The following is a 26580-nucleotide window of genomic DNA, read 5'->3' as shown; positions in this document are numbered from 1 at the left end:
AGGAGATTGTAGTAGAAAACAGTCCTAGTCTGAGAGATCAGTTCTTCAGTGACAGCTGCTGGAAGAGGCAGGGGACTCTCCATTATCTGAATAGTACAGGGGAGGTTTAAACAGGTTTAAGGAATCTTAGCAGCACCTGAGTCGTGAATGGATCACGAACAGATCCACTGATGTCTGTTGACATCCTGTTCTTGTCTCCTAACAGGAGATTGTTTTCATTTTTTGGTGGGATAATATGTTAAAGGGGTAGGTTTTTGTTTTTAATCTTTATCTTTGAGAGAGAGAGACAGCGTGTGAGCAGGGGAGGAGCAGAGAGAGGGAGACACAGAATTGGAAGCAGGCTCCAGGCTCCGAGCTGTCAGCACAGAGCCCGACGCGGGGCTCGATCTCACGAACTGAGACCATGACCCGAGCTGAAATCGGACCCCCAACCGACTGAGCGCCCCTAAAGGGGTAGGTTTTTAAAGATAAGGTTAGCCCCCCAAGCAGTTCTCTCTGACTTGAGGTAAAGCTTTGGGGAGTCCTGTGGTTTCTTTGGCACCTCCAGTTCAAGGGCAGAACATCCTGAGTATCTGGACCTTCCACTAGAGGAGGAGCCCCTCTCCCCTGCTGATTTACTCATACACAGAAGCCCTGTGGGAGAGCTGATCTTCAGTGCATGCCAGGTACCAAATACTAAGAAACTAGGACAAAAGTTGTCACGGAAACCATTTTAATGCTAAGAAAACGTTTCCACCAAGTGCTGGAGAAGCTGTCGGGCCTGGCCCATACCCCACAGGACCTGGGCTCCCCCGCCCAGGGTAGCTACTCAGTCACAGCCCCTGCCCCCACTTTGGTCGGGGTGAGAATGTTTCTTAGCCTTGTCTACTGTTTCCGGACACTTCCCTTTTGGGAAGCCAGTTTCCGTCCTAAGGTGGCATTTCTCCACATTGCAGCAAGAGTTCTGCTGCTCCCCTACTTGTGGAGCACTGTGTCAGGTCTCAAAGCTCTCCTCACAGTCTTGTTCCACTTTAACCAGTGATCCTGTGATGTGTAGGTATTGTTTGTTTCACCAGTGTGAGAATTGGGGCTCAGAGAGGTGAAGTACTTGGCCAAGGTCAAATAGCTCGTAAGTGAAAAGGTGGGATTTGAACCCAGGCAGTCTGGGTACAGAGCCCCTCTGTGCTTAAAATAGGAACCTAGTTAAAAGCAAGGACAGTTTGTTCTTTTTGTTGTTAAACATTCCCATTTATAAAGTTCCCTTTGGAAAGAAAGTAATAAATGTGCAGTTGCAAGGACAGCCTCTCAAAGCAACTTCCCTGCCTGATTTTGGTTTGGAAAGAGATGGCTTTGTGAGGTGGGGTGGAGAATTATCCAGAAAAGTCATGCCAGCATGACTGGCTGCTGCAGACAGGCCAAATGATTTCCATGAATGATTGGATCTTAACAAGTTACTGAATTCTGCAACTTCCTTTCTCCACTGGTGCTTTGCCTTCATAGAAGATCTGAGTGCAGACATGAAGGAAGAAAGCCATGGCTTGGATTGGGCCAGTGGTTTTGGGAAAAAAGGGGAGAGTGCAGAGTAAGAGCATGAGCATCATTTGCCTTTCTCTAACGTTCTGATTCTAAACTAGTAGGATCTCTCCTGGGAAGAGGGTCCCGTAGGAGCGCTGGCGGACTCTCAGACCTGGAAGCACAGAATAGGAAGTCTGAGAGGGAATTTCTCCAGCCGGTCTGCCAAAGAGAAATCTGCTCTTGTGAAGACACCACACATCCTGAGAAGTGGCAGCCAGTGCTACTAATGCTGTGCCCGAGAGCCCAGCTGGAGGCCCGGGCCATCTCGCAGCCCCTCGGAGCAGGGCCATTCAGCTCGGTAGTGTATTCATACCCTTCAGTTTGAATATGGTGATCCTGATAGTCACAAGTCCTGTAATGGCCTCCTTCCCATCCCCCTTCTTCCAGTGTATTGGTCATAGACCCTGGCAGGGTGGCACATAACCGATTCAGAGATCAAGGTCAGGTTTACATTCCTGTGGAAAGGTGACATAATCACTGAGCGTGAGCCCTTGGGTTTAAACTCGAGCTAAGGGCTGCAGGGGAACCAGGGTCCCTGCCTGGAATTAAAGCACCCTAACATCTGTCTTCACAAAGGCAGAAGTCAGTGTTCCCCCACCTCGGAGCAGTCTGCTGCCTAGTTCCTGTGCACGGTCTGGCTGGCAGCAGACATGCACTGTAGCACCAGTGGATTCTCCTGAATCCCTGCAGAATGGAACCTGTGAGCAAAGTCCTTAGGTCAGGGAAGTACCCCCTGTAAGAGCTCGCCACCTGTACCCCAAATCAACCAGGGCTCTTTGAGGTCCTGGGGCAGCAAGGTGACGAGATGTTAAGGGGCAGGTCCAGGCGGATGAAGGAGGCAACTGCCAGCCAGGGCTCTAGGCTTCCAGGCAGTTTCCACAACAGAAATCTCCCCTACTCCCCATTTCCTTGTCTTGTCTCCATTCTTTCCCACCTGATTTCCCGCCAGCCCACAAACCAAGAAGGGGGAAAAAGAAAAGCCACAGCCAGCCTTGCAAAACTCGTCTGCCCTGCCCAGCTGGAGTCTATGGCTGCGTGTGGGGTCTCCACCTGGAGGATTATCTGGGTTCTACTTGCAGGCTGTGATGGGGATGGTGAGACCACTTCCTGGTCTCAGACCCCAGTGTTCCTTGAGCCTGTGCTAAGGTGGGGCTGGCTGCTGAATCCTGAAGGGCCTGCCCAGGGGCAGGCAGTCCTGGACCTGAGAGAAGTAGAGGGGCCACAGCAACTTGAGCTTCATGCTGAAGGCCCCTTTCTAGACTTTGGCATAAAGTCTTTTTTTCCCCTCAAGTTAGGGGGAGGGAACAGGCCCATCGTGAATGGCTGGAACCATGCTGAAGTCCTTACGTTCAGGTTGGCCTCACCTGGCCAGTGCTTCAGTCCGCCATCCACCACAGTCCAGTCCAACAGCTGACTGGACTGGATTCTTTCTTGTGGAACTGGTAAGTCACCGAGGACGGCCGATCTTGAGCTTTTCCTCCCAACAGAGAGGTACTACCCCTGGTGAAAAGGACACCAGAGGACCCTCTTTTTACACAACAGAATGTCAGCACTGGCAGCATCCTTGTCCAGATGAAGAAACAGGCCCAGAGAGGGGAGGCGACCTCCCCAGGGTCTCAGGGACCTGAGAGCAGAGCCAGGGATTCTGGCTTCGTAGCCCTGAGTTAGAAAGCATTTGATCCTCCATGAAAACAAATACTAAGAATATCACCAAGTTACCACAGTCCGTGACGGGTGGGCCACATTGCCGGCCACTCGGCCCAAAAGGCTGTACGTTTTCTAACCGTAGTCTAAGTTGCTTTAAAAAACTGCAAAGTCAGAATGTTCCATTTGGAATGTGGTCCCGTTAGGTGGCAGGCTCCACTGCGTGTCCCAAAAGTAATTCACATTTATCGGCTGCATACAGGATGTTGTAGTGGGATGTTTTATAGAGCAGGTAAACGGAAGGGGTGGCAGCCTCGGGGAACACGTGGTGGTTCAGGGCCGTGTCCATCTCGTCTACATACTCCACCTGTAGGGCGATGTTCAGTGCCTGAGACAGGGCTGTGATCTGGATGTGGTCACACTCCATGGCCATGGGCTCCACTTCCTGCAAAAGCCAAGACGCAAAAACCCAGTTTAGGAGGGAGGACAAGGGAGAAACCCGGCCCTGGCTTTGGTGGCCCCGGGTCACAGCGTCTGTGCTGGGAGGTCATCTTAACGACAACTCATCAGGGAGGAGGTAACAGCCAGGAATCTGCTAGGACTGCGAGGCCTGAATCTAGATCTGGATTCTGGGGTCTAGGTGTGTGTGGGAAGAGCAGCCTATACTACCTTGAGGAATCGGGAAGGGGCCACAGGAACATTTAAGCTTGGCTTGTTAATGCACAGAACCAAAGAACGTCAGAGCAGAAGAGGACTGGCGTGAAGGGATTTAACAGAGGCCAGGCGAGTGAGTCCAGATGCTGAAGAGGCAACAGAGAGAGGCAGAGATGGTGGCAGGCTGGCGAGTGGGTCCCCCATGACTAGGGCAGGTGCCTGCCCCTCGGCTCCCGCTGATTGTTGCCACGCAAGAACAAGGCCCCGAGAGCCGGATCTTGGAGAGGACTCCCCTTCGTCCTGAAAACTGCCCAACGTTTAAATGTTGGCTACGCTTTCAGATAAATGCGTCGTAGGCCAAACACATCTTAGGACAAATGTGACTCTGGGGCTGCTACTCCGCGGTTCTGTAAACGGTCCAATCCGAGGCCCTCACTTCTCAGATGGAGAACCTGAGGCCCAGGCAGGGACAGTACTGGCCCAGAGCCCCACAGTTCAGGCAGCTCAGGTAGGGTCTGTTTCTGGCTTGCTCGTCTTGTTCTGCAGTTACAAATGCAGCCGTGACTTCAGGTCCCCTGCCTAGGGATGCTGGTGCTCAAGTCTCTTGAGGGCAGAGGGCCTTGCCCAGCACTTCCCTGCAGCCCACACGCGGACTTGTCTGTCCTCCCCAGTGTGTACAATCCCAGGAGGTGGGTGTTGCACAGCAGAGCCCGGGCCTGGGGACTGAGTCCCCAAAGCCTGAGACCCTGAGCACCTACGTGAGTGCAGAAGTCCTCGATGTCCGTCTCCTCATCGATGAAGTGTCGGAAGAAGTCTGCGCGGTTCTTGATGAAGGCCGAGGTGAGCAGGCGCAAAAACTGCACGATTCGGTCAGAGGTGCTCTGGTCATTGAACACCTTCAGCAGGCTGGACACCGAGCCGTCCTTCTCTACGAGTTCCACCACGCTGTAAAACTGCGCCACGGGCTATCAGTCACGGGAGGCCCGGGCAAGCCCCGCCCTCCTCCGAGGGGCCCTGTCCCCAGGATCCTCCCCTCCGTGTGGATTTCTGTTCTTAAATCCTCAAGTTGAGGTACCAAACTAAATCCATCTGGGACCAAAGTAAGAAGGGTACTCTGCCATGAGCGCCTCAGCCCAGAGCCATGTCTGGGGAACAGCAGTTGGGGTCTCCTTCCATCACTGTGGTGGTTGGGGTTCTTATTTACAGATTCAGAACTGAATCCTCCAACCCCGCCCCCTCGCCCCCTTCACGAGGGGGTCAGGGGAGTAGGGTGGAGAGGGAGTGCGTGAAGGAGGCTGGGGGAAGTTTCCAGCTTGGGAGCTACCTCCCAAAGGAGGTACCTCCTCTCCAGGAGGGCAGGGCCCCGTCCCCCCCACATCCCCACAAGCAGGAAGCAAGTGCCGGTCCCTCCCCAGCTGGGAGGAGCCGGACGGGCAGAGCCACAGAGCCGTGGGCCGTGACGGGCTCCGGCCAATGCCGGCGGCTGTCTGCTCGGCCAGTGTGGGAGAACCTGGTCCCTCAGCCGTCCTGCCCAGGTTGACTCACAGCATTAAAGAAGTTTCGGAACTTGTGCTCTTCAAAACCGGCAGCCAGAAGGTCACTTGGGGTCTGCAGGACGCGCTCTTTGAACCTGAAGGGGGTGGGTTGGGGCTCACGCGGAACGCTTCTGGAGCACAGCTGTGCTGGTCAGTGCCTCCCGCTCTCACCCGCTGCCCCTCACACACCCGAGGAGGCGCGTGTCACTAATAGCTGAATGCCCACCTTTCACAGCACCTCCCTGTGGATCCCGCACGGACTTTGCTGTCCTCCCCAGTGTGTACGATCCCAGGAAAGGGGGTGTTACACCCATTTCACAGAATAGGAGATTGGGGTCATCACCGTCCACTCCCAGTCACGTTGAACTCTGTCCCTCCTTCCCGTCCCCATGGTTCCCGCCGTATCCTTACCATCTGCGGCCTGGGCCACTCCCAGCCTTCCTGTGCTCCTGGTCCCCTCACAGGGACCTCTGGAGTCACCTAGCACAGCCCTCTCCCTCAGGACACGGCTCCTCAGCACAAATGTCTGGCGGGGTGGGCCCTGCCTAGCTCCCCAACCTCTCCTCCCTCTTCACTTTTCAGCCTCCCTCCCCCCACCCTCCCCAGCCACTCCCATTCGCATTTCACTCCGTAGCACCGGTCCCCTCAGCCAGTGGCCTGTACCTACTCACAATAGCTAACTGTTCAATTTCCAAGATTTGGCAGCCAGTTATTAAACAGCCGTTATTTAAAAATCAAGGTGGGGCACCTGGGTGGCTTAGTCACTTGGGTGGCCGACTTCGGCTCAGGTCATGATCTTGTGGTCCATGAGTTGAAGCCCTGCATCAGGCTCTGTGCAGACAACTCAGAGCTTAGAGCCTGCTTTGGATTCTCTTTCTCTGCCCCATAGTCTCTCTCTAATTTGAGTATACTTTAAAAAAATAAATCAAGGTATGTAGGGGTTGCCTGGGTGGCTTAGTCATTAAGCATTTGACTTTGGCTCAGGTCATGATCTCACAGTTCAGGAGTTCCAGTTGGGCTCGAGCCCCGCTTCTGTCTCTCTCTGCCCCTCGCTCACTTGTGCCCTCTCTCAAAGAAAAAAAAAAAATCAAGGTATGTAAACTTAACGATAAAATGAATTCTACTGAGACACACAGATAAATATCCAAACTCAGTTTCCTAACTATCTCTGCTTTTGAGGTACAACGTCTGTCATGGACTGCACGACATATGCTGTAGCTTGTGTTTCTTCCCCCCCCCCCCATCGACCGACCCCATGACAGTAGCTTGAAAACTAGTCACAACAGGAGTATTTATACCACAAAATGGGCCTTCGTGCCCTGCGGCCGTTAAACCTTTGCCGGCACTGACAATCCTTCAGACCCGTCCAAAGGCCCTTGATCCCCCTCTCTGCTCCCACCGTGGGCCCCCAATGGCACAGCCCCCTTCTGAGACCAGTGCTGGTACTCGTGGGGGTGTGGTGAGGAGCCCAGCAGCTGCCACGCCCCCCAGACACAGTTTAGCAGCGGAGATGATGAGTGACAGGTCACTGGGCTGGAGGGAGGGTAGTGGCCCACACAAGGAGTGGGGGGAGGCTCTGGGGAACCGGCTGGCACCGGCCAAACTGCAGCCCTGAGAAGGGAGGCCAGACTCTAGCGGGACATGGGGGACCCGGGTCGGGGGGTGTCATGAGGGACTAATGGTATGAGGAGGTGGTTTAGGTGCCTCATTTTGGGAGAGGGGGTGGTGAGGAGAGAGGGATGGTGTGTGTGTGGAGCGGGGACATCTAGACCAGGAGGTGAAGGCCTGCTGTGGCCAGGGCAGGCGTGGGGAACACCCTGCTGGCAGTTGCTCTTAGGCTTTGGGCCCCCTTCCCTCCCTGGGTTCCCTGAACCTCGGCCGCCTTCCCACATTCATTCTTCACCTTGACTGCTGAACACCCCCCACCCCCCGTACCAAGCACTGAGGAGCGGCACACGGGCCCAGCCAAGTGGGCAGACACCCCAGCCGGGGCTCCCACCCCTTGAGGTGAATGTGGCAAGGAGGACAGCGTTGGGACGTGGAACACGGGCTCTCTAGGCTGTAAGGCAGCTTTCGTGTGACCTTGGGCAAGTCTTGTAACCTTCCTGAGGCTCCGTGTACTCGGCTGTAAAACGGGGTAACACGAACCTCGTACATACTACTGCCCCCTGGATACCCCCGCTGGAAGGCTCACAGATATTTTGGACCCTGCATCACCAGAACAGAGCTCCCCATCTTCCTTCGTCCCCTTTGCGGCAAGCGGCTTTCCCATCCTGGGAACGCTCAGGCCGAACACCCGGCAGCCCTCCTGGGCTCCCCTCAGCTCCGGCACCACAGCCACCAGCCACCCCCACGGGAATCTGGAACCCGACCAATTCCTTCCACCTGCTCACGAAGCCAGCGTCCTCTCCTCTCCCTGAGCACGCTCCTTGCTGCAGCCTCCCAGTCTGTCCTGCGGGTAGCAGGCCAGGCGAGCCTCTGCTCAAACCCTCAGCGGCTCCATCTCATTCAAGCTGAGACTCAAGGTCTCTATAGAGGCCCACGAGCCCCCCCACCCCTCACCTCCAACCCCTACTTAAAACTGCAACCCCCCAGCCCCAGACAACCGGGCCGCCTTCCCCGCCTAGTTTTTTTCCTACGACACTGAGCAGCACCCGGCACCTCACATGTTCTCTTTTCTGCTGGCCTGCCTGCTCCACAGGCAGGGAATTTTGTCTCTTCTCTGCTGCATCCCCAGGGCCTGCAACAGGGTCTCTGTGATGCCCTGCTGGGTGATGACTGCAGGGAGGGAAGAGGGTGCCCTGGAAGGAGTGTAGGGTGAAGGTAAACAGCATGCCGGGCTGGTACAGACACATAAGGGCCGGGCTTTGCCAGCATCACCGTGCTGGGTCCTCCCAACAACACCCTAAGTGTGCAAAATTATCCACCTTCCACAGATGGTGGAAACGGAGGCTCAGAGAGACGGGGTAACTCACCCAAAGTCACACAGCAAGTAAGCAAGAGAGTGAGGTCTGGCCTCAGGGCCCCGGGCCTCGGCATGGCACAACTCTGGGGGACACGGGTGGCGGGGGAAACCCCTGTACTGTACTGTCTCAACCCTCAGGGCTGCGGGGAGACGGCAAAGTGGGTCTGGCACCAGGGTCCACGGATCCAACCCAGGTGCTCTGTGACCTGTGTCTGCTCTGGTCCCGTATGCGTCGCAGAGTGGCCATCAGACTCTCAGGGCAGTGAGAGCTCCAAGGTCAAGAAGCAGGTCTCTTAGCTCCTTGCTGCTCAAAGTGTGGTCTGAGACCCAGCAGCGGCGGTGCCTCCGGGAGCTCAAGAGAAACAGAACCGCGGGCCCTGCCCCAGACTGGATCAGAACCACACCCGACAGGATCCAGGCGGGTTGAACAAATGGTGACGCTAGAAAAGCCCTGACTGAAGCCCAGACAAAGGCCTAGAGGGTCGCTCTGGGGGCAGCTGCTGGACAGGGGCCTTCCTCGGCAGCCCGTCAAGAACCAGGCCCGACGAGCTAGACGCCTGGTTACGCGCACCCAGAAACGGGCGGCCAAACGGGCAGAGCTCCTTCGCTTTCTCCTGGAATCTTCAGGAAGGCAGCCGGCGCGACCCACCCAGGCGGACTCGGGCCAGAGGGCTGGCGGTACCCGTGAGCTCACTGGTTCCACCCCCGGCATTCGGGCTGCCCCCACCTCCGCCACGGCTGCCCACTCCCGGGTGAGGCGGGCTGTGCCCCCGAAAGCCGCCCGGTGGGGGTGGGGTGGGGTTCGGGGCCCAGCGCTCCCTCGAGGCCACTCACCTGAGGACGTCCCTGCTCTTCCCCAGCAGAGACTCCAGGTAGGAATAGCCCAAGGCCCGGTAGAAGCAGTTGCCGTCCCCCTTGGTCTTGCGGATCTCAGTGAACCTCTTGCTGAGTTCCTGTGGGGCAGAGAAGGAAATGGGGACATCCGCAACACCGCTGACCCTCGCGTCATGTCCTGTGGGGACCCAGGCCCCCGTGTCCCCTGGTGCTCTCAGACCGGCCGCCCCTTCCCGGTCTCCCGGCTTCATCACAGAGGTTAAACGATGCTGAGCACGTCCTTGTGGCGGGAGTCTTGGCCCGCCTTCAGGCAGCCTACAGTCTGCAAGAGACAGACGGACGGACAGAACAGGGGAAGCACGGGGGCGTCTCAGAGAAGTGGCATCTACACCAGACTTCGGAAGTCTGGGAAGGCTTCCTGGAGGAGAAGTGGTGTGCGTGGCGGGGGCGGCACGGGTGAGCGGAGGCCTTGGGTGGGGTGTGACTGGAGGGCCAGGAGTCTGCAGAGCCGGTAGAAAAGGCCTCCGCAGACAGAACCAACCGTCCGCCCAGTCCTTCCAACGTTTCTCAAAAGCTGCGGCCTCCCCACGCCACCCACCTCCGGCTCTGCTCCTGACTGCCCATGAAATGGCCCGGAGTCCCCCTTGCTGCCTCGTGGGGCTATAGTCGGGGTTCTGACAGCAGGGCACGGACTTCACGGCCCCGGGGAGTCCCTGCTCCCACCACAGCGACGAGGAGGCTTGGAGCTGACGGGGCCCATCCCAGGCAGGCCAGCAGGAAGACCATGCTCCGTGGGGAACCCCACCTCCTCTCCTGAGTGGGCGCCAGGGCCCATGGGTCTGTGCCACCCAGCCCCCGCCCCCGGGGGTGCTCCCCACAGCTGCAGGACAGAAGCAGAGTTCTGCCGCCCCCCAGAGATGGACGGCGCCCAGGCTCCCCCTACTGCCCTGGTTCTGTGAGCTGTCCCTGCATCCTTCCAGCAAACTCCCCATTTGCGTAGCCCAGCTGGAGTGGCCCTTCCCCGCCGAGAGATGGCCTAACGCCGTGGTTATGGATGCAGCTGGCGAGAGAGACCAGGCTGCCTGGTCCGAACGCAGCTCGTCCACGCACTAGCTGCGGGACTGTGGACCTGTCATCTCATCTCTGGGCCTCGGTTTCCTCAGCCGTCAAACGTGGATGCCACAAGTACTGACCCTGCAATATCGTAACGAGGTCTCGGTGAGTACGTAAAGCACTTAGGACAGCACCTAGCTTTAAAATAAATCACGGTCTATGTTTCTTTGGGTGTTTGTTTTGGCAACTAAAAGATTTCTCATTAAGGCAAATGCCCAACATCGAAATATTCTGGGAGCCCTTTAATTTGCCTGGAGCCCAGCCCCAGTGCTCAGCCTTTCTGCCTTCAAAGTGGTACCTTCACCTCTGGTCCCAGCTCCAGCCCCTTTGATCCAAGATCCTCTCCTCCTGAACCTCTGCCTCACCTGGATTTTCCTCTGGTAAATCCTGTTTTCAGGATGATCCCGAAGAATTGACAGAATGTCACATTTTTCTGATATTAGGTCGAAAGATGTTTCACTCTGAAAGAAAAAGCAGCAAAGCTGTGACCATTTCAAAGCAACCGATGGACTTCCACCAAGGAGGAAGCCTCCGAACTGCTAGTCACGTGACCTAGTGAACGTTACCTTCCCACAAAAGGCACGCGTGAGGACGCTCCCAGCATCCTGGATGCCCTGTTCCCTGGACAAGGCTAGTCGGGGTCCGCCCCATCCAATAACTTCCGGCTGGGTTCATGTTAGAGCATCACCCCTCAAACGTAGTAAGCCTTCATGCTGGAGCATGAGGTGTCCCCTCGTCTCCTGTCCTTCCTGCCTCATTCATTCGTTCTTTTGTTTGCCAACAATTCCTGACCGTCCAGCTCGCCCCGAGCGCTGTGCGACAAGCCAGAAACAAGTGAGAACCTCCGGCAGAGGCGCCACCTACCGGTCACAGTCCACACTGCAGCTCGGAAGGAGTCGGTCCGCTCCAACCCAGAGGCGGGGCTCTGCCGGGAAGAAATCTGCAGGGAGCGGTAAGGGCAGGAGACCTCTCCGTTTCAATAGCCAACTCCCTGCCAGCCTCCTCCCTGCCTCATGCTGTTCCTGCCCAGACAAGTGGGAGACGCACCCCTGCCTCCAGCCCACCCCCGGAACGGCTCTGATCTCAGCACGAAAATAACGGAAGAGGAACTGGTGTTAAAGCCATGTGTTGTTGAATTTAAGGTAAGCGGCCCCGGTACCTGCACTCAAACAACCCAAGGAGACAAGTTACGCCACAGCACGCAGGTGAAAGGTTGGGGTTACTGGGGATTTCTGGGAATGGAAATCCAGTTTCCCATCAATTTGCTGCCGTCATTTTCGACAGAGTCGTCACCACTTTGACTTTACGCCTCCAACCGCGTGGCCCTTTCCCGGGCAGCCTCTCTGCCTCCCCATGGACTCGACAGTGACCTCAGCTCCGCACCACAGGGCTCACAGAGGAGCCTTGAGGTCACAAGCCCCTTTCCACCTGGAAAGGCGGCTGGGTTTCTGATGATTAGATTTCTCCAAAGATCACCACCGGAAGCAGGAAGCTGGGTCACGAGATCATACGATGAGGTGGAAGGGACTCGCAGGGCTACCCGTCTCCACACTGGACGGACTCAAGCTTCTGTCTCACAGTGAGCTTCTTTGGCTCTGATTCCTGTACCCAGCAGCCAGGACAGAGGAGCGCTTTGGCTGGTTCGGGACATTTCTCGGGGCCCGGATGCTCCCTGCCATCCAGGTCTCCGAAGCCACATAGGCCTCCCTTGGTGTAGAACATCTACCTGATTCCCCAGGGCCCCTCACAGGGCCTGGAACAGGGCAGGGGATGAGAGGTTTGTTAAACGAATAAAAGCCACCTCCTCCATGAAATCTCCCTGGCTGCCCCACCCCATCCAAGTCCGGCTTGGGCTCTCCCTTGAGCTCACACTATATTCCTTCTCTCCCTTTCTGGTGACCCCAAACATGCCTTCTCCTGGATTTGGGGGGGGGGGGGGAGTCAGGCCAACCGGAGAAAAACCTAAGAGTGGAGAAGGAGGATTGTGTTGTCCCAAGAAGAACAGGAGAAAAAGGGTTTCTAAAGGAGGGAACAGGCCCTGCAAATGCCTGGGTGGGGGTGGGAGGAAGAGATTCTGAGTTTTCCTTCTGGAAGCTTCCATTCCATATCCATCCTTCTTTGCAAAATTAACTTAGCTTCGGGCTCCTTCCTCACGTCGGCTCTGACATGACAGGGGCAGGGAAACCATCGGAAGTCCAATAACCATTTGGGGGCAGATGCTGCGGGGTTGCTTTTCCATCGGTCACCACCCATTTCCTCCCTACTTAACAGGGTTCCTGTTTTACTCCAGGCAGAGTGGTAGAAAATGACTTTCAGTTTTAGATAAAAGGAACCAAGCTCACAGGTCCTACCCCTTCCTCTTCCTTCCTGCCTTCAGTGCAGATGCAATGTCCGTATTACAGCAGCCATCCTGTGGCCGTAAGGCTGAAAGCCAATACACAGAGAATGGTTTGATGTTCTGCTGCTATGCTAAGCCCAAGATGTAGGAAAGGAGAGGCGCCATGATCGTATACCCACTACGTGCCATGGTCTGGGACAGAGCCTTACATATCCCCGTTAGCACATTTAACCCCCGAGAACAATTACCCTACCCGCTCTACTGACAAGGTCAGGTCCCTCGTGCCAGGAAGGGATTTAATGCAGATCTGACCGAGACCCATGGAAGCTCTACCAAGCCAAAACTGCTGGGCAGACAGAGCTCCTGAGGGATCAAGGCTGCTAGACTGTGGCCCCAGCTGGGCAGACAGCATAGCTCTCTACCAGCTCACGGTCTAGCAGTATCCCCCAAGCCGAGGACACTCGTCACGGGGGGAACAAGAGACGGTTTACAGGTGTTGTCCGCACATAGGGTTAAAAGACATTGAGGCATCTGGAGGGAAAGTTATTCTCTATTCAATTCCCTTCCAACCTAATCACGCCAAGGAGAAAGTTGGCTTCTAGTATACCTTTAATGCCTTTAATGCTCTACTAGCCTCTTTTGACCAGCGAGCAGGGAGCCTAAATGTGTTCCATTTTCTTTTTCTTTTTAAGTAAGCTGGATGCCCAGTGTGGGGCTCGAGCTCACGACCTGGAGATCAAGAATCACAACTCTGCCAGCTGAGCCAGGCAGATGCCCCCAAGTATTCCATTTTTATTTGTAATCCTTTTTAGTTGTAACACAAGCCAGCTTTGGGGGCACCTGGCTGGCCCAGTCCATAGAGCTGTGACTCTTGATGTCTGGGTCATGAATTCAAGTCCTACGTTGGGCACAGAGCTTACTTAAGAAACAAGCCAGCTTTGTTAACTTCCTTGGCGTATCTTTAAAAGTTGACGTGATTTGATCTATTCTAAATCACGGAAGATTTCTGTTACTGACATGACAACAGTTGCTGGCGAGCAGTTGATTTTGCGCTCCTACTGTGCGCTAATGGAACAAATACCCACGGGACCCCGTAAGTTTCAGAATAGGAAGTCCACCTTTGCTGCCTGGGGGGAAAAGTAAGGTGGCACCCAGGTATGTTTAAACACAGCAGGTGCCCCGACTCTGCAGCACCCTCTCGCCCACAGTCTTATTTTACTCCCGAGTCCCATTAACCACCTCACTAACAAAAGTCCGGTTCTGGGTGGCTCAGTCAGTTAAGTGTCTGACTTTGGATTTTAGCTCAGGTCATGATGTCACGGTTCGTGGGATCAAGCACCACACTGGGCTCTGCACTGACCGTGGGGAGCCTGATCGGGATTCTCCCTTTCCCTCAAAGATAAACATTTAAAAAAAATAATAAAGTTGGCATTTGGGGCAAATTTACGTAAGCTACTTAATTTAAAGGGAAACTGTCAAATAGCACTTTGGGGGGGGGGGTTGCTCTCGGCACTGAGAGCCAAGCTCATCACACTTGGGGTTAGAGAGACCCGCGGTCAACACTGGCTTCCCCTTCATTCCCGTTGCCAAGCCCCATCTTCTATGGGTGGTCCCTGTGGTATGTTGGTCAATAGGTACCCGTCTTTTTATGGCAGTAAAATATACCCAACATAAAATATACCCCCATAGCCACTTTTAAGTGTACAGTTGGTGGCATTAAGTATGTTCACGCTGTTGTGCGACCATCTCCACCATCCCTTTCCAGAACCTTCTCTCTATCCCCACCTGAAACTCTACCCATTAAACACCAACTCCTCATTCCCTGCACCCCACGCCCCCATCCCAGTCCCTGCACCCACCATTCTGTTCTTGGTCTCTGAATTTGCCCATCCTAGGGACCTCATGTAAGTGGAATGTATTCGTTTTCTTCAAACCATGGAGTTGTTTTCTGTTTGCATGCGTTTTATTTTGTTTTATTTTTTAATTTACATCCAAGTTAGTTAGCTATAGTGCGACGATTTCAAGAGTAGATCTAGTGATTCATCCCCAATGTATAACACTCAGTGCTCATCCCGACAAGTGTCCTCCTTAGTGCCCCTTCCCCATTTAGCCCATCCCCCCCCTACCCCTCCAGCAACCCTGTTTGTTTTCTGTATTTAAGGGTCTGTTTTGTCTTCCTTCCTGTTTTTACATTATTTTATGTTTGCATGTGTTTTAAACGTGTATACATATTATTCTACAGATATCGTGGCCTTTTTATTTTTCTTCACTCAGTGCTATTTAAGATTTAGCCCTCCTGACAAATGGTTGCCCAGTGGTCTTCCTCTTTCTACCAGGGGTGATGTAGCCTCGGGTTAGCTCCAGCGCCCCCTAGTGGCCACAGGTGTATTTATTGGGCTACGGGGCGGGGGAGGGGTGGGCAAGAGGGTTTCTACCTTGGAGCCTTCAAGTCCCAGCCTGGCAGGCATCCAGAAGGCCCAAGTCAGCTGAAGTCACCTCCCCACCAGCATGGCCCTGGTCACAGCTCTGGGGAAAAACTAGTCTCAAACTCCAGGGAGAACCCAGGCACAGCCTCAATTTACTGGCCCATAAATCAGGTAGAATGCTCTGGGTTTGACACTGGCTAACTCTCATTGATGCTTTTTTTTTTTTATTTTATTTTAATCGTGGCTGAAAACTTCCAGGATGTTACAGAAAAAAGGACAGGCCACGCCTGACAATGTCCCGTCAGACCTAATCAGGCCCCCTGCTACGGTTTTAGCCCTTAACTGCTGGTTTGCAAATAGATGGTAAATAAGTCAGGCGGTTGGCAACTCTGTTCGGAAATGGCGTGTAGCAGGTTAAGTCGAGGCATATATTTCAAAGGGAGAAAAGGACATTTCTCCCATCACTGGCTCTTACCCAGCAGCCCTGGGAACCAGCCCCGCTAGCATGTGAGTTTGGCATTCAGACCAGGTCCGAGTCCACACTGGGAGCCTGGACACGGACTCCCTAGCCTGGTGTTCACCTGTAGCCTCAGAACCCAGGTGGAAATTAAATCACCTACCCGGGTGAGCAGATCCCGCCTCGAGTCTACACCCCCTCCAAACTCAGGGAAAGGCAGATTCCCCATTTTCCTCTGGTCTTCTCTCCAAAGCCTCTCTATAGACTGAAAACCCGGCCACGTAGCCCCAAGAGTTGCCTCCACCAGCCTCAGACCAGCCCTCCACCTATACCCCAATCCACGCATCCAGCCACTTTGGTTCGAAGCCCTGAAAGCTTCTGGAGAAGATGCCTTCCAGCGGGGATGGGGAGGTCTGATCCCACAGCTCTGCACCCCTGCCCGTGGGGACCCCACGTGCCCAGCGCTGTTCGAGGATCTCCAGGTACCCCGGGGAGATGATGGGATGGGCTGACATGGGCTGCAGGACAGGGAGGGGCGGAGCCGAATGGAGGGGCTCTGGCAGCTCTGTCCAACCAGCCCTAAAGGCTCGTCTCATGACATGACGTGTGACCCCAAGCAAGACCCCTGCCCTCCCATGAGCTCTCAGTAGGCTCCTCCTAGAATAGGTGCAGCTCAGGGTCTGAATCCAGACTCCCTGGGCTTTCAGGAGAAACGAAACAGTAGGAGAGTAAAACCCCAAAAGATCACGGTCCTTGGTCACTTTGGTTCACGAGTGTGTGGACCCCAAGTGCTTGGAACAGCCGCTGGTGCCCAGCAGGTGCTCAGTGACAGCTTGGGGAATGAATGAAGCCACCTCTGCTGGGCATTCACTATGGCAGGTGCTGTGGATTATCTCATTTAAGCCTCACAATATCTGTTTTACAAACAGCAACGGAGGCACAGAGAGGTCAAGCCATTTGCCTGAGGTCCCACAGTGCGGTGATCTCAGGTAGGGACTTGGACGCAGCTCACCCAGCACATCAAAAGTATTCAACAGACCCGGCTGCCTTTCTGCACCTTCTCACCCTCCACGAACAGAAGCTACTTGGCCCTGACACGTGCCCTCTTGTCACATCCCGCCAGCTCCTCAACTGTCAGGCCTCGGGCTCACGCCTCTATCACCACCGCCCCATCAACGTACCCTTTAGAGCATCTGTGGACACCCCCTAGCCCAGGCTCTGAGGTGCCAGGAGGGCTCTCACAGGCCGACCCTGGGCCCCGGCGGCCAAGGCCGGCCCTCAGCCAGCCGGACCTCCCTCCACGGCTGCTGCACCAGCAAGGCTGACCGTGGGCTGACTCAGTCTCGTTAACCAGGCCCAGCACCCCAGAAGCCCCAACTCACCGCGTGGCCTGACCTCAAGCCACCAGCTCCTTCACAGTAGAGGCCAGAGCCTCCAGGGCCACCTGCCAACAGGGCTCAGAACCTGGCCCACCCCCCCTCTCCTCCCAGAAGGTCCCCGTTGCTTCTAGAGGCACCCCGAGGGCTCCAGGCCTGGTCTTGACTGCCTGGGGCCGGGATCTCCACCATGACTGCTGCCGGAGCTGGAAGGAATGCCCTTTGAACTGTCTACATTAGGGTATGACGTATAATACATGAACGTACAGAATGATCAATTTTTTAACAGGTGAGTGATCAAAATGTTTGGAGGCCAAAGATTTAGAAAAGACCTAGTGCCCTGAACTGGTTTCCTGTCACCGCTGTGACAAGCTAGCACAACCTCAGTGACTTAGAAACCACAAAGATTTAGGGGCGTCTGACTTCAGCTCAGGCCACGATCTCGCGGTCCGTGAGTTCGAGCCCCGCGTCGGGCTCTGGGCTGATGGCTCAGAGCCTGGAGCCTGCTTCCGATTCTGTGTCTCCCTCTCTCTCTGCCCCTCCCCTGTTCATGCTCTGTCTCTCTCTGTCTCAAAAATAAATAAACTTAAAAAAAAAAAACAGATTTATTATCTTGCATTTCTGAAGGCTCTGGGGGAAAAGCCATTTCCTTACCTTTTCTCCTTTCTAGAAGCTACCTGCGTTTCTTGGCTTCGTGATCCCCTCCTTCCACTGTCACGACTCCTCACTCTGGCCCTCCCGCTTCCCTCACGTCACTCTCCCCACCCACCCCCCGCCTTATAAGGACCCTTGTGATTACATCATTGGACCCACCTGGGTGATACAGGGCACTGGCCCATCTCAATACCCGTAACCTCATCACACCTGTGATGCCCTTGTTGCCACGTGAAGGAGCCCGTCCCCAGGTTCTGGAGATTTGGTGTGGACATCTTCAGGGGGCTGCTGCTCAGCCCAGCACCCGCATGCCCCTTCTCGGCTGTTCAGCTAAGGAAACGGGGAAGGCCCTGCATCCGGGCTCCCGCCCTTCTTGGCTCACAGCTGTTGGCTCACCTCGCGGAGACCCCGAACTCAGACCCCAGCCACCCCTCATTTGACACTGGCCCTCATACAACATCGCGTAAAGGACCCTCAGATCTTCATCTCTGGCCCTGACCTCTCCCTGAAGCTCCGGCTTCAAACGGCCACCAGCCACCAGGATGTTTGGCCGGCATCCCCCGATGACCGAGCCCTAAGAGTTCTCTCGCTCCACACCTGCCTCCCCGCCAGGGGGCTCCAGCTCCCCAAAAGGCCCCTCCATCCGGCCAGAGCTCACGCCAAACCCAGGACCCCCGTCGGCTCTGCTTCTGGGTCCCGTCCGAGCTGCCACTCTCCGCCCCGTTGACCTCCTAGCTTCTGCTCCGGCCCCCCTTTCCCACCATCCTCCACAGCAGCCAGCACAGGCCGCTTAACATGAAATCCGGCCGAGGGCACAGCTTCCCTCCCTCAATTCCCTCCAGGGGCTTCCCTCACTTCGGAAGAGACTCAACCCTCCGCTGACCACCTCCCGGGTCCTACAACATCGGCCTCACTGACCTTATTCTCCCAGGTGGTCTCATCCGGCCTGGCTTCCTCCAACCCCGTATCCTTTGCATGGACAGAGACGTCATCCAAGTCAACCACCTTTTTCCTTGTCAGAAATACGCTACGGTTCTCGCTCCCTCTCCCACCGGCAGAATAAAACCCAGATCCCGCAGCATAGCCTGTGAAGCCTTTCTCAGTACATTCTGACTCGACCTGCATGTCTAGACTCCTCTCTCTTCCCTCCTCTCAGCTCCCTGCATCCACACAGACCTTTCCCAGAATATTCCATTCTTAGCCAAGTTTCCAGGCCTTTAAGCAAGCTGTCCCACCAGGCCTGGAATGTACTCTTCCTCAAATCCTTCCTGAACACTCCTGTATATGCTTCAAAACCCCATGCAAAAGACCCCCTTGTGAAGCCTTCCCTGATATCCCCTGCACCCTCTGAGTGTACCAGCTTCCTGCCGTGCTCCCAAAGCCCTCGGTCAGGCCTCTTAGGCCATGACCAGTAGCTCAGGAATTGCTTGTGTCCAGCTCTGTCTTGACCAACAGGCAGTGAGTTCCTACGAGAGGTCAGGCCCCTAATCTGACTCACCTCTGTCCATCACGGGGCCTGACTAGGGTGCCTGCCGGGGGCTTATTTGACAAATAAAAGAACAAAGCATCGAAGGGCCCTGTTCGCCTCGGACCCTCACTCATTTATTCACCAAATGTTAAATGCATTTTGAGTGAGCCCCCTCTACCTACAGCCCCTGCCAGCGGCAGCCCCAGGCCCGGACTTCATCCGGGCCCCTGCCTTCCTAAGGGGCCCTGGGACCCTTCCTCAAGCTTAGCCCAGTGACTTTGAAACGGGAGAGGGAAGAAGACGCTTTATTTCCCAAGGGCATTCCTCTGCTCCCCACACATCCAGCACCATTCACACCACGTGGAAACATCACCACCACACAGCCCACATAGCACGGTGCATGGCTAACAGTAGGTGCTCAATAAATGCTGGGTAAGCAAAAGAGAACAGACCCTGCGCAGCCCTCCCCCACCCCGTGATTCCCAGGCAGGCATCCTATTCGGTGCGTTAACCACTTCACCCCTCTCCGAGGCACCCAAGCCCTCCCCATCACGGGGTGAAGGGTTGGTGCTTTTTGACCCCATTGCCCTCCTACTTCCGGTCTTGGGAATCCGGTCAGGGGGAAAGTGGAGTCAGGGGCCTCCCCGTGTAGCACAAGGCCCAAAAGTTCAGGGCCCAGCCCCCACCCTCCCGGCCCTCTCAGCTTCCCAATGGCGGCCAGAAGGCATGCCAGCCTCCAGCTCCAGGGTGGCGTTTTAAACCCATCATTACCCCAGCCCCTGCCACTCCCTAGTGGGCGATACAGAAGCATCTGGCCCCTTCCTGGCGCAGGCGGGCCAGGGCAACCCCTGGGCACCGGGTAGAAGCAGGAAGTGGATGCTTCTAGATGCCCCAGAGGCCCTCCACCACGCCCAGCAGCAGGCTGGTTTGTCAGGACAGCCCCGCCTTAGGTGACCTGGCTGCCCACGCCAGACGCAGAATGTGCCAGGCCATGACCAGGCTTTGACCCGTGCCCCGGCCCAGCAGCATCCTGAAGGGGTGACCATTTCCCTGCGCAGACATGGGAGGGAGGGAAGGAGGCCAAGAAGAACCAGACATCTGTGTACGTCCACTTCCAGGACTCTTGTCACAGAAACAGACAGAGCTAGTTAGCTGGGGCAAGCTCTCCACACGCGGCGACTGGCAGGGTCCTCGGGGCAGCCCATTGTACAGATGTGCAAAACAGTGCTGGGCGCGGGGGTGGGGGGAGTGGTGGAAAGACCAGTCAAAGCCTCCTGGCTTTCCAAGGGGTGGAGGTGGCATCTGAACTCAGGGCTGTGTGACCCCAAGCCACCTAAGAGCCCTTACGCTCTACAGGCTCCCTGGAGCAGGGGCCCCAAGACGGAAGGGGTTTCCGGGAATCACACACCTAGTCTCCCTTGCAGACTGCCTGACCCCTCACCGCCCCCACCCGCGACCGGGAAGGTGGACTAATGTAACCACAAAGAGCACTGGACTGGGAGTCCAGAGGCTTGGGTTCAAGTCGCAGGTCTTCGACAATCAGTCCCAGCCCCCCTCCCTTCTCTGGGCCTCAGTCTCCCCACCTACCCAAGTTCCAGGTTTGGCCTGGCTCAGAGTGCCTCTGGGGCCATTTCTGCTCCAACAGTACTCTGCATCGGGGGTTCCTCCAGTCTTTCCTTTGCCTGGACCCCTGATTCACGTGCCTCACACCTTGAGGCAACCTCTCCATGTGGGTCCTAACTGCAAACACCACCTGTTGATCCGTGGGATGCGGAGGATGTCCAGCGACCCGCTGCTCCGGCAGCACCTAGGTCACGTGTGGGGCTTGGAGGGGGAGGTCTCCGATGGCAGAGACCTTGGGTGAGGGGGGCCGTGAGCTGCCCACCGAGGGGCTACTTAACAAAGGGGGCGACCCTTAGCCCTGGAGCCTCCCAGTTCCTGGCTCCCGTGGAGGACGCCAACTTTGCGCCCTCAGGCCGCACCCGCGGGGACACCGGGGACGTGAGAGCCGGGGACTGGGGGCCCTTGAGGCCGGGCTGGGTCCCCTTCCCGGGGCACCCACGGGGGACGGCGAGGCCCTTGCCGGGCCCTGCAAGGCCTTTCCAAGAAAGACGGGGGCCCCCAACATCCATCCCGACTCACTATTCCCAGAGGTCCGAACACTGCGGGACCCGCGCTGGGGGCCGAATCTGGCGCTGGTCCCCGGTCCCGCGAGCGCACCTGCGCCCGGGCGGCGAGCCTGCCTACCGCGCCCCGCTTCCCCTCCCCCACTACCCCCCCTCCCCCCCCCCCCCCCCCCCCCGGCCCCCGCCACGATCACTGACCATAGTGACCGGAGCCGTCGGGACAGGTCCCGCCCCAGCGAGGAGCGATCCGGTGCGGGAGGGCGCCGCAGGAACCACTGGCGGGCTCCGCCAGTAGGTCGAGGCGGGGGCCTCGAGGGCGGGGGGGCGAAAGGAGAATACACCCGACCGCTCCGCAAACCACAGGTTAGACCTTCACTGTGTCCCAGCAAGACACACGCTCCGTTATTGACGTCTGAGACGGGCAATCAGAAGTCGGAGCACAGGACGTCACAGAAAGTGGGTGGGACTTCACGCGCCTTCCGCCTATGCTTTAAGGCCCCTTTGACAGGGAACCGCCCCCTTTTAAAGACAGCGAAGGCTTTTAACTAGCAAAGGAGTTCGCCCAACCCAGAAAGACAGGTTTTAGTTTGTAAAGGCTGAAGGGCTTTTGACCAAAACTGCAAATTGACGTCTTCTGAAAGATTAGTTGGCTCTCATTAATTCCCTAAACAAGGCCACCTAAGTATAGTTTGCTCAAGATCAGAGGACAGGTGCTTAGGGAACACGTGCCCAATAACATTAAGTTACCTGCCTGCCCTTGTGTAGCTTCTAAATAATATTTTACCCACTCCCAACTCATGAATCAGTAGGTTACCAGGCACTCAATTAATGGTTGTTGAATGAATGAATTTCTAGGATCGTTGATTCTGTGCCTCTGGAATTGCATGGCTCTGCATGTATGGCATAGACGTGAATCAGGTTTGGTGACTCAGCCTGTATACAAGCTCGTTATTACTGAACATCAAACACAGGAATATGTCTCATTCAAACATTCATTCACCAGCCCTCCACCCCTAGAGGAGATGCTGTGGGTGGGGGAGGGAGGGTTTCCGGGGAAGGGGGGTCCAGTGTATTGCATGTGCCCATTTTACAGGTGTTAATATTTCCGGGAGTGTATTAAGCCATCCCCATTCCCACGCTCACTCTCCTGCCCCAGGCACCAGGCTCGGCTATTGGATAAACATCTGTGTCTTACAAGTGCGTATCATTTAGTAGGTGGGGAATTTGGGGTTTAATCATGGCTCAAGGAGCAATAACAGCAGAGGCTAATTTTTATTGAGCACTTACTGTATACTGGGCACTGTCCTCAACTCAACCCATATTATCCTACTTAATTTCCTCACAACTAGTGTATGGGGAAAGATCCTATTACTGTCATCTCTACGATCCCTGTTTTCCACATGAGGAAACTGAGGCACGGGGACAGTAAGGTACTTGCCCCAAACCACTCAGCACACAGTGGGATTCAGTCCCAGGCAGCCTGACTCTGGAGCCGGTTTTGAATTCATTCTGCTGAGGAACCATGCATGTGGTCGTGGGGATGTGTACTCCCACACCCCTATTTGCTTTTGGTCTTTGTTTTTTATGGCCAAGGGAGTCGGAGAGGTAACAGAAGTGCCCAGTACCGCTCAGCTACAAAGTGGCCCAGCAAGACTGGATTCCCCAGACTTTTGACTCCTCATCCAGTGCTCGCTCCAAGCTCTGTCAGGCTTCACTCAGGGCAGGAATCACCGAGCCAGGTGTGCTTCCACGGGGAGCAGGTGAGGAGTCTTTGCTGAGGAAGGGAGGGCAGGGCCCGCGGGGCATTGTCTAGGTCCCTGTGTCAGGCTTAGCCCTGGTCAAACTCGACATCTGAGGCATTTAGGGCCTCAAGGAGGAGGATCCCGAGTGAGCCGAGGCTTCTAGGAGCTCTTGGCCCACCTTCTGCCTCTCTCCAGGCCATGGAAGGTCCAAACCAAGCTGGCACCCACGTATGAAAGGAGCATCTGGAGCTCACAAGGAACGCTGGGCCCCAGACGGGCTCTAGACTCCGCCATTCACTGCCGTGTGGCCTTAGATGACTTCCAGGCCCTCTCTGGGCCTCTGATTCCTCACTTACTGAGAGCGTCGGACAATCTGAGTAGTTCGGAAAAACAAACAAACAAACAAACAAACAGATCCTTAAAAAATATTTTTAGTAGTGAGCCTTTTAAACAACAACAAAAAAATCTCACCCAGCATCTCAGTACACGTGTAATGGATTCTTTGCTTAACAGCGGCTGGAATGAGCGGGGGAAACAATGTCATCTCCTTCGTCCTAACTAATCAGCCTGCTTCCTGAGCTCTCTAAGGGCCACTTGGAAGACATCAAGAGTCCAGCTGGGGGGCGCCTGGGTGGCGCAGTCGGTTAAGCCTCCGACTTCAGCCAGGTCACGATCTCGCGGTCCGTGAGTTCGAGCCCCGCGTCAGGCTCTGGGCCGATGGCTCGGAGCCTGGAGCCTGCTTCCGATTCTGTGTCTCCCTCTCTCTCTGCCCCTCCCCCGTTCATGCTCTGTCTCTCTCTGTCCCAAAAATAAATAAAAAACGTTGAAAAAAAAATTAAAAAAAAAAAAAAAAGAGTCCAGCTGGTTTTCGGGCCGGGTCTGAGTGGAAAATGTGAACCGTCCTTTTGGGGCCTGCCCCGTGGCCCACGTGACTCCCAGTTTGGCCTTCCTCAGGCCGCTCAGGCCCAGAGAGTGCTCCAGGCTGGGTCCCCCAGCTTCGCTACGTACAGCGTACAGCGTGGCCCCGGCACACCTTTCTCCGCCCCTTGCTTCCTGTTTTGCCCACTTCCTCAAGAAGTGAGCTTAAGAAGATGGCTTCCGGTGCCCAGAACCTTCCCTGTGCTGCTCTCTCACCTCTCCGCCTTCGCGACTCCTGGAGGCCCGTTTCCCAGGCTCCGTGTGAAGTCCTCCCAGACTGCTGGGCTGGGCATGAACTCCTCTGAGTTTCCACCACGCTGTGCCTGTCCTCCTGTGGTGCTCATGCCTCATGGCTGTGACTTGGCGGGGGCGGTAGGACATGGTCATTACAAGTGTGGGCAGTGGCATGAATATTCGTGTCATAAAAAAAAAAACGGAAAAATCCGGCGGTGGGGGCGTGCCTGGGTGGCTCGGTCGGTTAAGCGTCCGACTCTCGATTTTGGTTCAGGTCATGATCTCACAGTTGCGCGTCCGAGTTCCTCGTGGCGCTCTGCACTACCAGCGTGGGGCCGGCTTGGGGGGTCTCCTCTCTCTCTTTCTCTCTGCCCCTCCCCCCCCAAAATAAATAAACTTAAAAAAATATTCGTGTCCCGATTCCCATGTAATAGCTCTTGAGCAAGCCACACCTCCCTGGGCCTCAGTTTCCTTGTCCATAAAGTGGGGATATTTGTACCTGATCTCAAAGGTCAGTCGGGAAGACTAAATGAGATGGCCATGAAAAGCACTTGACATTCTGCTTGGTCCCCAAACTTTGTGGGCTTTGCATGGTAGTTACTGGGGCCTGAGTCTCGTCCGACCTTGAAGCCTACGGGGGACAAGGTAAGAGCTTGCGTTCGGCAGGGAGGAGCCCCAAGGGGGTTTGTGTCCGTGCACCTGAGAGGGGGTGTCTGCCGTCTCCCTGGATCAGTGAGACAAACTTGGGGCTCGGGTGGCGGGAGATGTGGTAGTGTAGGCCCATCTTCCTGGCACTCTTTCCCTGCCCTGTAAACCACAGGCCTGGCGCGGCAGGGGGATCTGGGCTTAAAGTGCTTGCCCTTCCACGCAGGAGGTCCGCGCCCCCTCCTCGCTGCCCCTGCCCCATCGTGCACAGCCTGCTACTCCGAGCTGGAAAACTTGCTGGGATACAAACCTGTGTGTTGTTTCCCCGCTGGGGATGATCAGGAGGAACCAGAGCCAGTTAGCCCCCTTCCCCTCCCCCAAGCCGCCCCCCTGGAGGCCGTGGGCTGCCCTGGCAGCCTATCGACCCCCAGGAGCAGGGTTGAGAAAGAGGCTTTTATTCTTGCGAAAAGGTATTTCCAGGAAAAACGGTGGAAGTGGGAAGACTGGAGAATGGAGAGGCAGGTCTGGCTGAATAGGGAGAACATTCTGGAATCTGGGAAGGGGTGGAGGCAGGTGGCCCAGAGCAGGGGCACTGCTCACTCTCACGTCGCCCAAGGGAACACAGGACCCTGACCTGGCTGGCAGAGATCCCTCGGTCCCTCCCGCCAAGGTGCTGTGTACATTAGGTGCAGCTACAGGAAGGCCCTTCTTTCAACACTGGGCACAAATCTACCGCACATCCCACGGGCAGATGCGTGCCGGGCATGGACCATGCACATCTGTGCACAAAACTGACAAAAATCGCTGCCCTCACTCAGCTTCCATTTTCATGGGGACGTCACCGCCGGTTCCTCTGCGGTGGGTGACCCAGGACCACACAACCCCCACAGGGCTGGACAGAGGATGGGGAGGGACCCCCACAAATGTTTGAGATTCAATTTTCCACCAGCCCCGGGAGCTGGGACACACAGAGTTAACTTTAGTGCAGGGCCAACAGAAAGGAATGTGGTCTTTCTGGAAGAACCCTCAGAGAGGGCTCCAGGGAGCCAGTCCCACAGGCTTTCCAAAGGTGAGACAAGGAAATGGGGGAGAGAAATCATGTTATAAGGTTAGTCTCTGGCTCACTTTTCAGATGAAACATGACCCACAGCCCCAGGAGAGGACCAGATAGGCCAGTTTTCCAGCATATTGCCCACCTGCGCCCCCCCTCCCCCCAATGCCTGGGGTTTGAAAGCAAACATTTCTTCAGCTCAGATAGAAAGTGTTGTATCCCGGCAGCCTCCTGGGCTGGGCTGGAGGCACTCTCGGCTTCCAAGGGAAGAGAAAGCACTGGGTGTGGTTTACAGAAGGCTGCAGCCAGTGCTGGGTGGGGGGGCCTGGGCTTGGTGAGAGCTGCCAGTCCCAAGCCCTGTCCTGGCCATCCTGAGATGGGGTAGAGAGCCCAGCTCCTGAAGGTGCCCTGGTTATGAGACCCGGGGCAGGGTGCGTGACCTCTGTGATAGGCAGCCTCTAATGGCCCCCAAAGACCTGCCTCCTGTGCTCTCACCCTGCGTGACCCTCTCCCCTCCAGCGTGGGCTGGACTCAGTGACTGGCTTGTGAGGAAGATGACAACAAAAGTGACCGAATGTCACCTCTGGGATCAGGATACCCACAGACTGGCCTCTGTCTTGCTTGCTCCCCTGGTGAGCTGCCCTGTGGAAAGATCCACAGGGAAGGCGCTGAGGGAGACCCTCAGCCAACAGCCAGCGAGGAGCTGAGGCCCCCAGTCCCACAGCCCGTGGGGAGCTTCCTCTGCCAGCCGGCCGTGCGTGAGCCTGGATGCTGACTGTCCCCCGGTCGGGCCTTCAGGTGAAACCCCAGGCTGGACTGAAGCCTCGCGGTGAGACCCTGAGCCAG

The 26580-nt window shown here is 56.0% G+C and overlaps 1 protein-coding gene and 1 long non-coding RNA gene across 2 annotated transcripts; one reads left to right on the top strand and one right to left on the bottom strand.

Annotated features, from left to right (window-relative positions):
* Positions 1-1294: 1294 nt before the first annotated feature.
* OTUB2 (OTU deubiquitinase, ubiquitin aldehyde binding 2) lies at positions 1295-21555 on the bottom strand. The gene is made up of 6 exons (XM_060620650.3): positions 21343-21555; positions 10665-10760; positions 9187-9305; positions 5398-5482; positions 4611-4805; positions 1295-3643 (listed from the first exon to the last, which is right to left on the bottom strand). The coding sequence occupies exons 1-6, from the start codon at positions 21343-21345 to the stop codon at positions 3401-3403; spliced, it is 741 nt and encodes a 246-aa protein (XP_060476633.1). The 5' UTR covers positions 21346-21555; the 3' UTR covers positions 1295-3400.
* On the top strand, positions 10866-17787 carry LOC132670252 (uncharacterized). Its single transcript, XR_013555969.2, has 3 exons — positions 10866-11441; positions 15774-16002; positions 16450-17787. It is a non-coding gene; the product is annotated as an uncharacterized LOC132670252 (long non-coding RNA).
* Positions 21556-26580: the final 5025 nt, after the last annotated feature.

This window comes from Panthera onca, chromosome B3 (assembly GCF_046562875.1).
Source record: "Panthera onca isolate mPanOnc1 chromosome B3, mPanOnc1 haplotype 2, whole genome shotgun sequence".
NCBI classification, from domain to species: domain Eukaryota; kingdom Metazoa; phylum Chordata; class Mammalia; order Carnivora; family Felidae; genus Panthera; species Panthera onca.
The sequence above is the reverse complement of the archived record's forward strand: the minus strand, read 5'-3'. Positions and strand labels throughout refer to the sequence as shown.

Excerpts from the sequence above, each read along its gene's own strand:
- OTUB2 (XM_060620650.3), bottom strand. Across the intron at positions 9,306-10,664 it reads TTTACCAGAGGAAAATCCAG|GAACTCAGCAAGAGGTTCAC; the intron begins GTGAGGCAGAGG and ends TCTGCCCCACAG. Across the intron at positions 4,806-5,397 it reads TCCGAAACTTCTTTAATGCT|TTTTACAGCGTGGTGGAACT; the intron begins GTGAGTCAACCT and ends CCCGTGGCGCAG.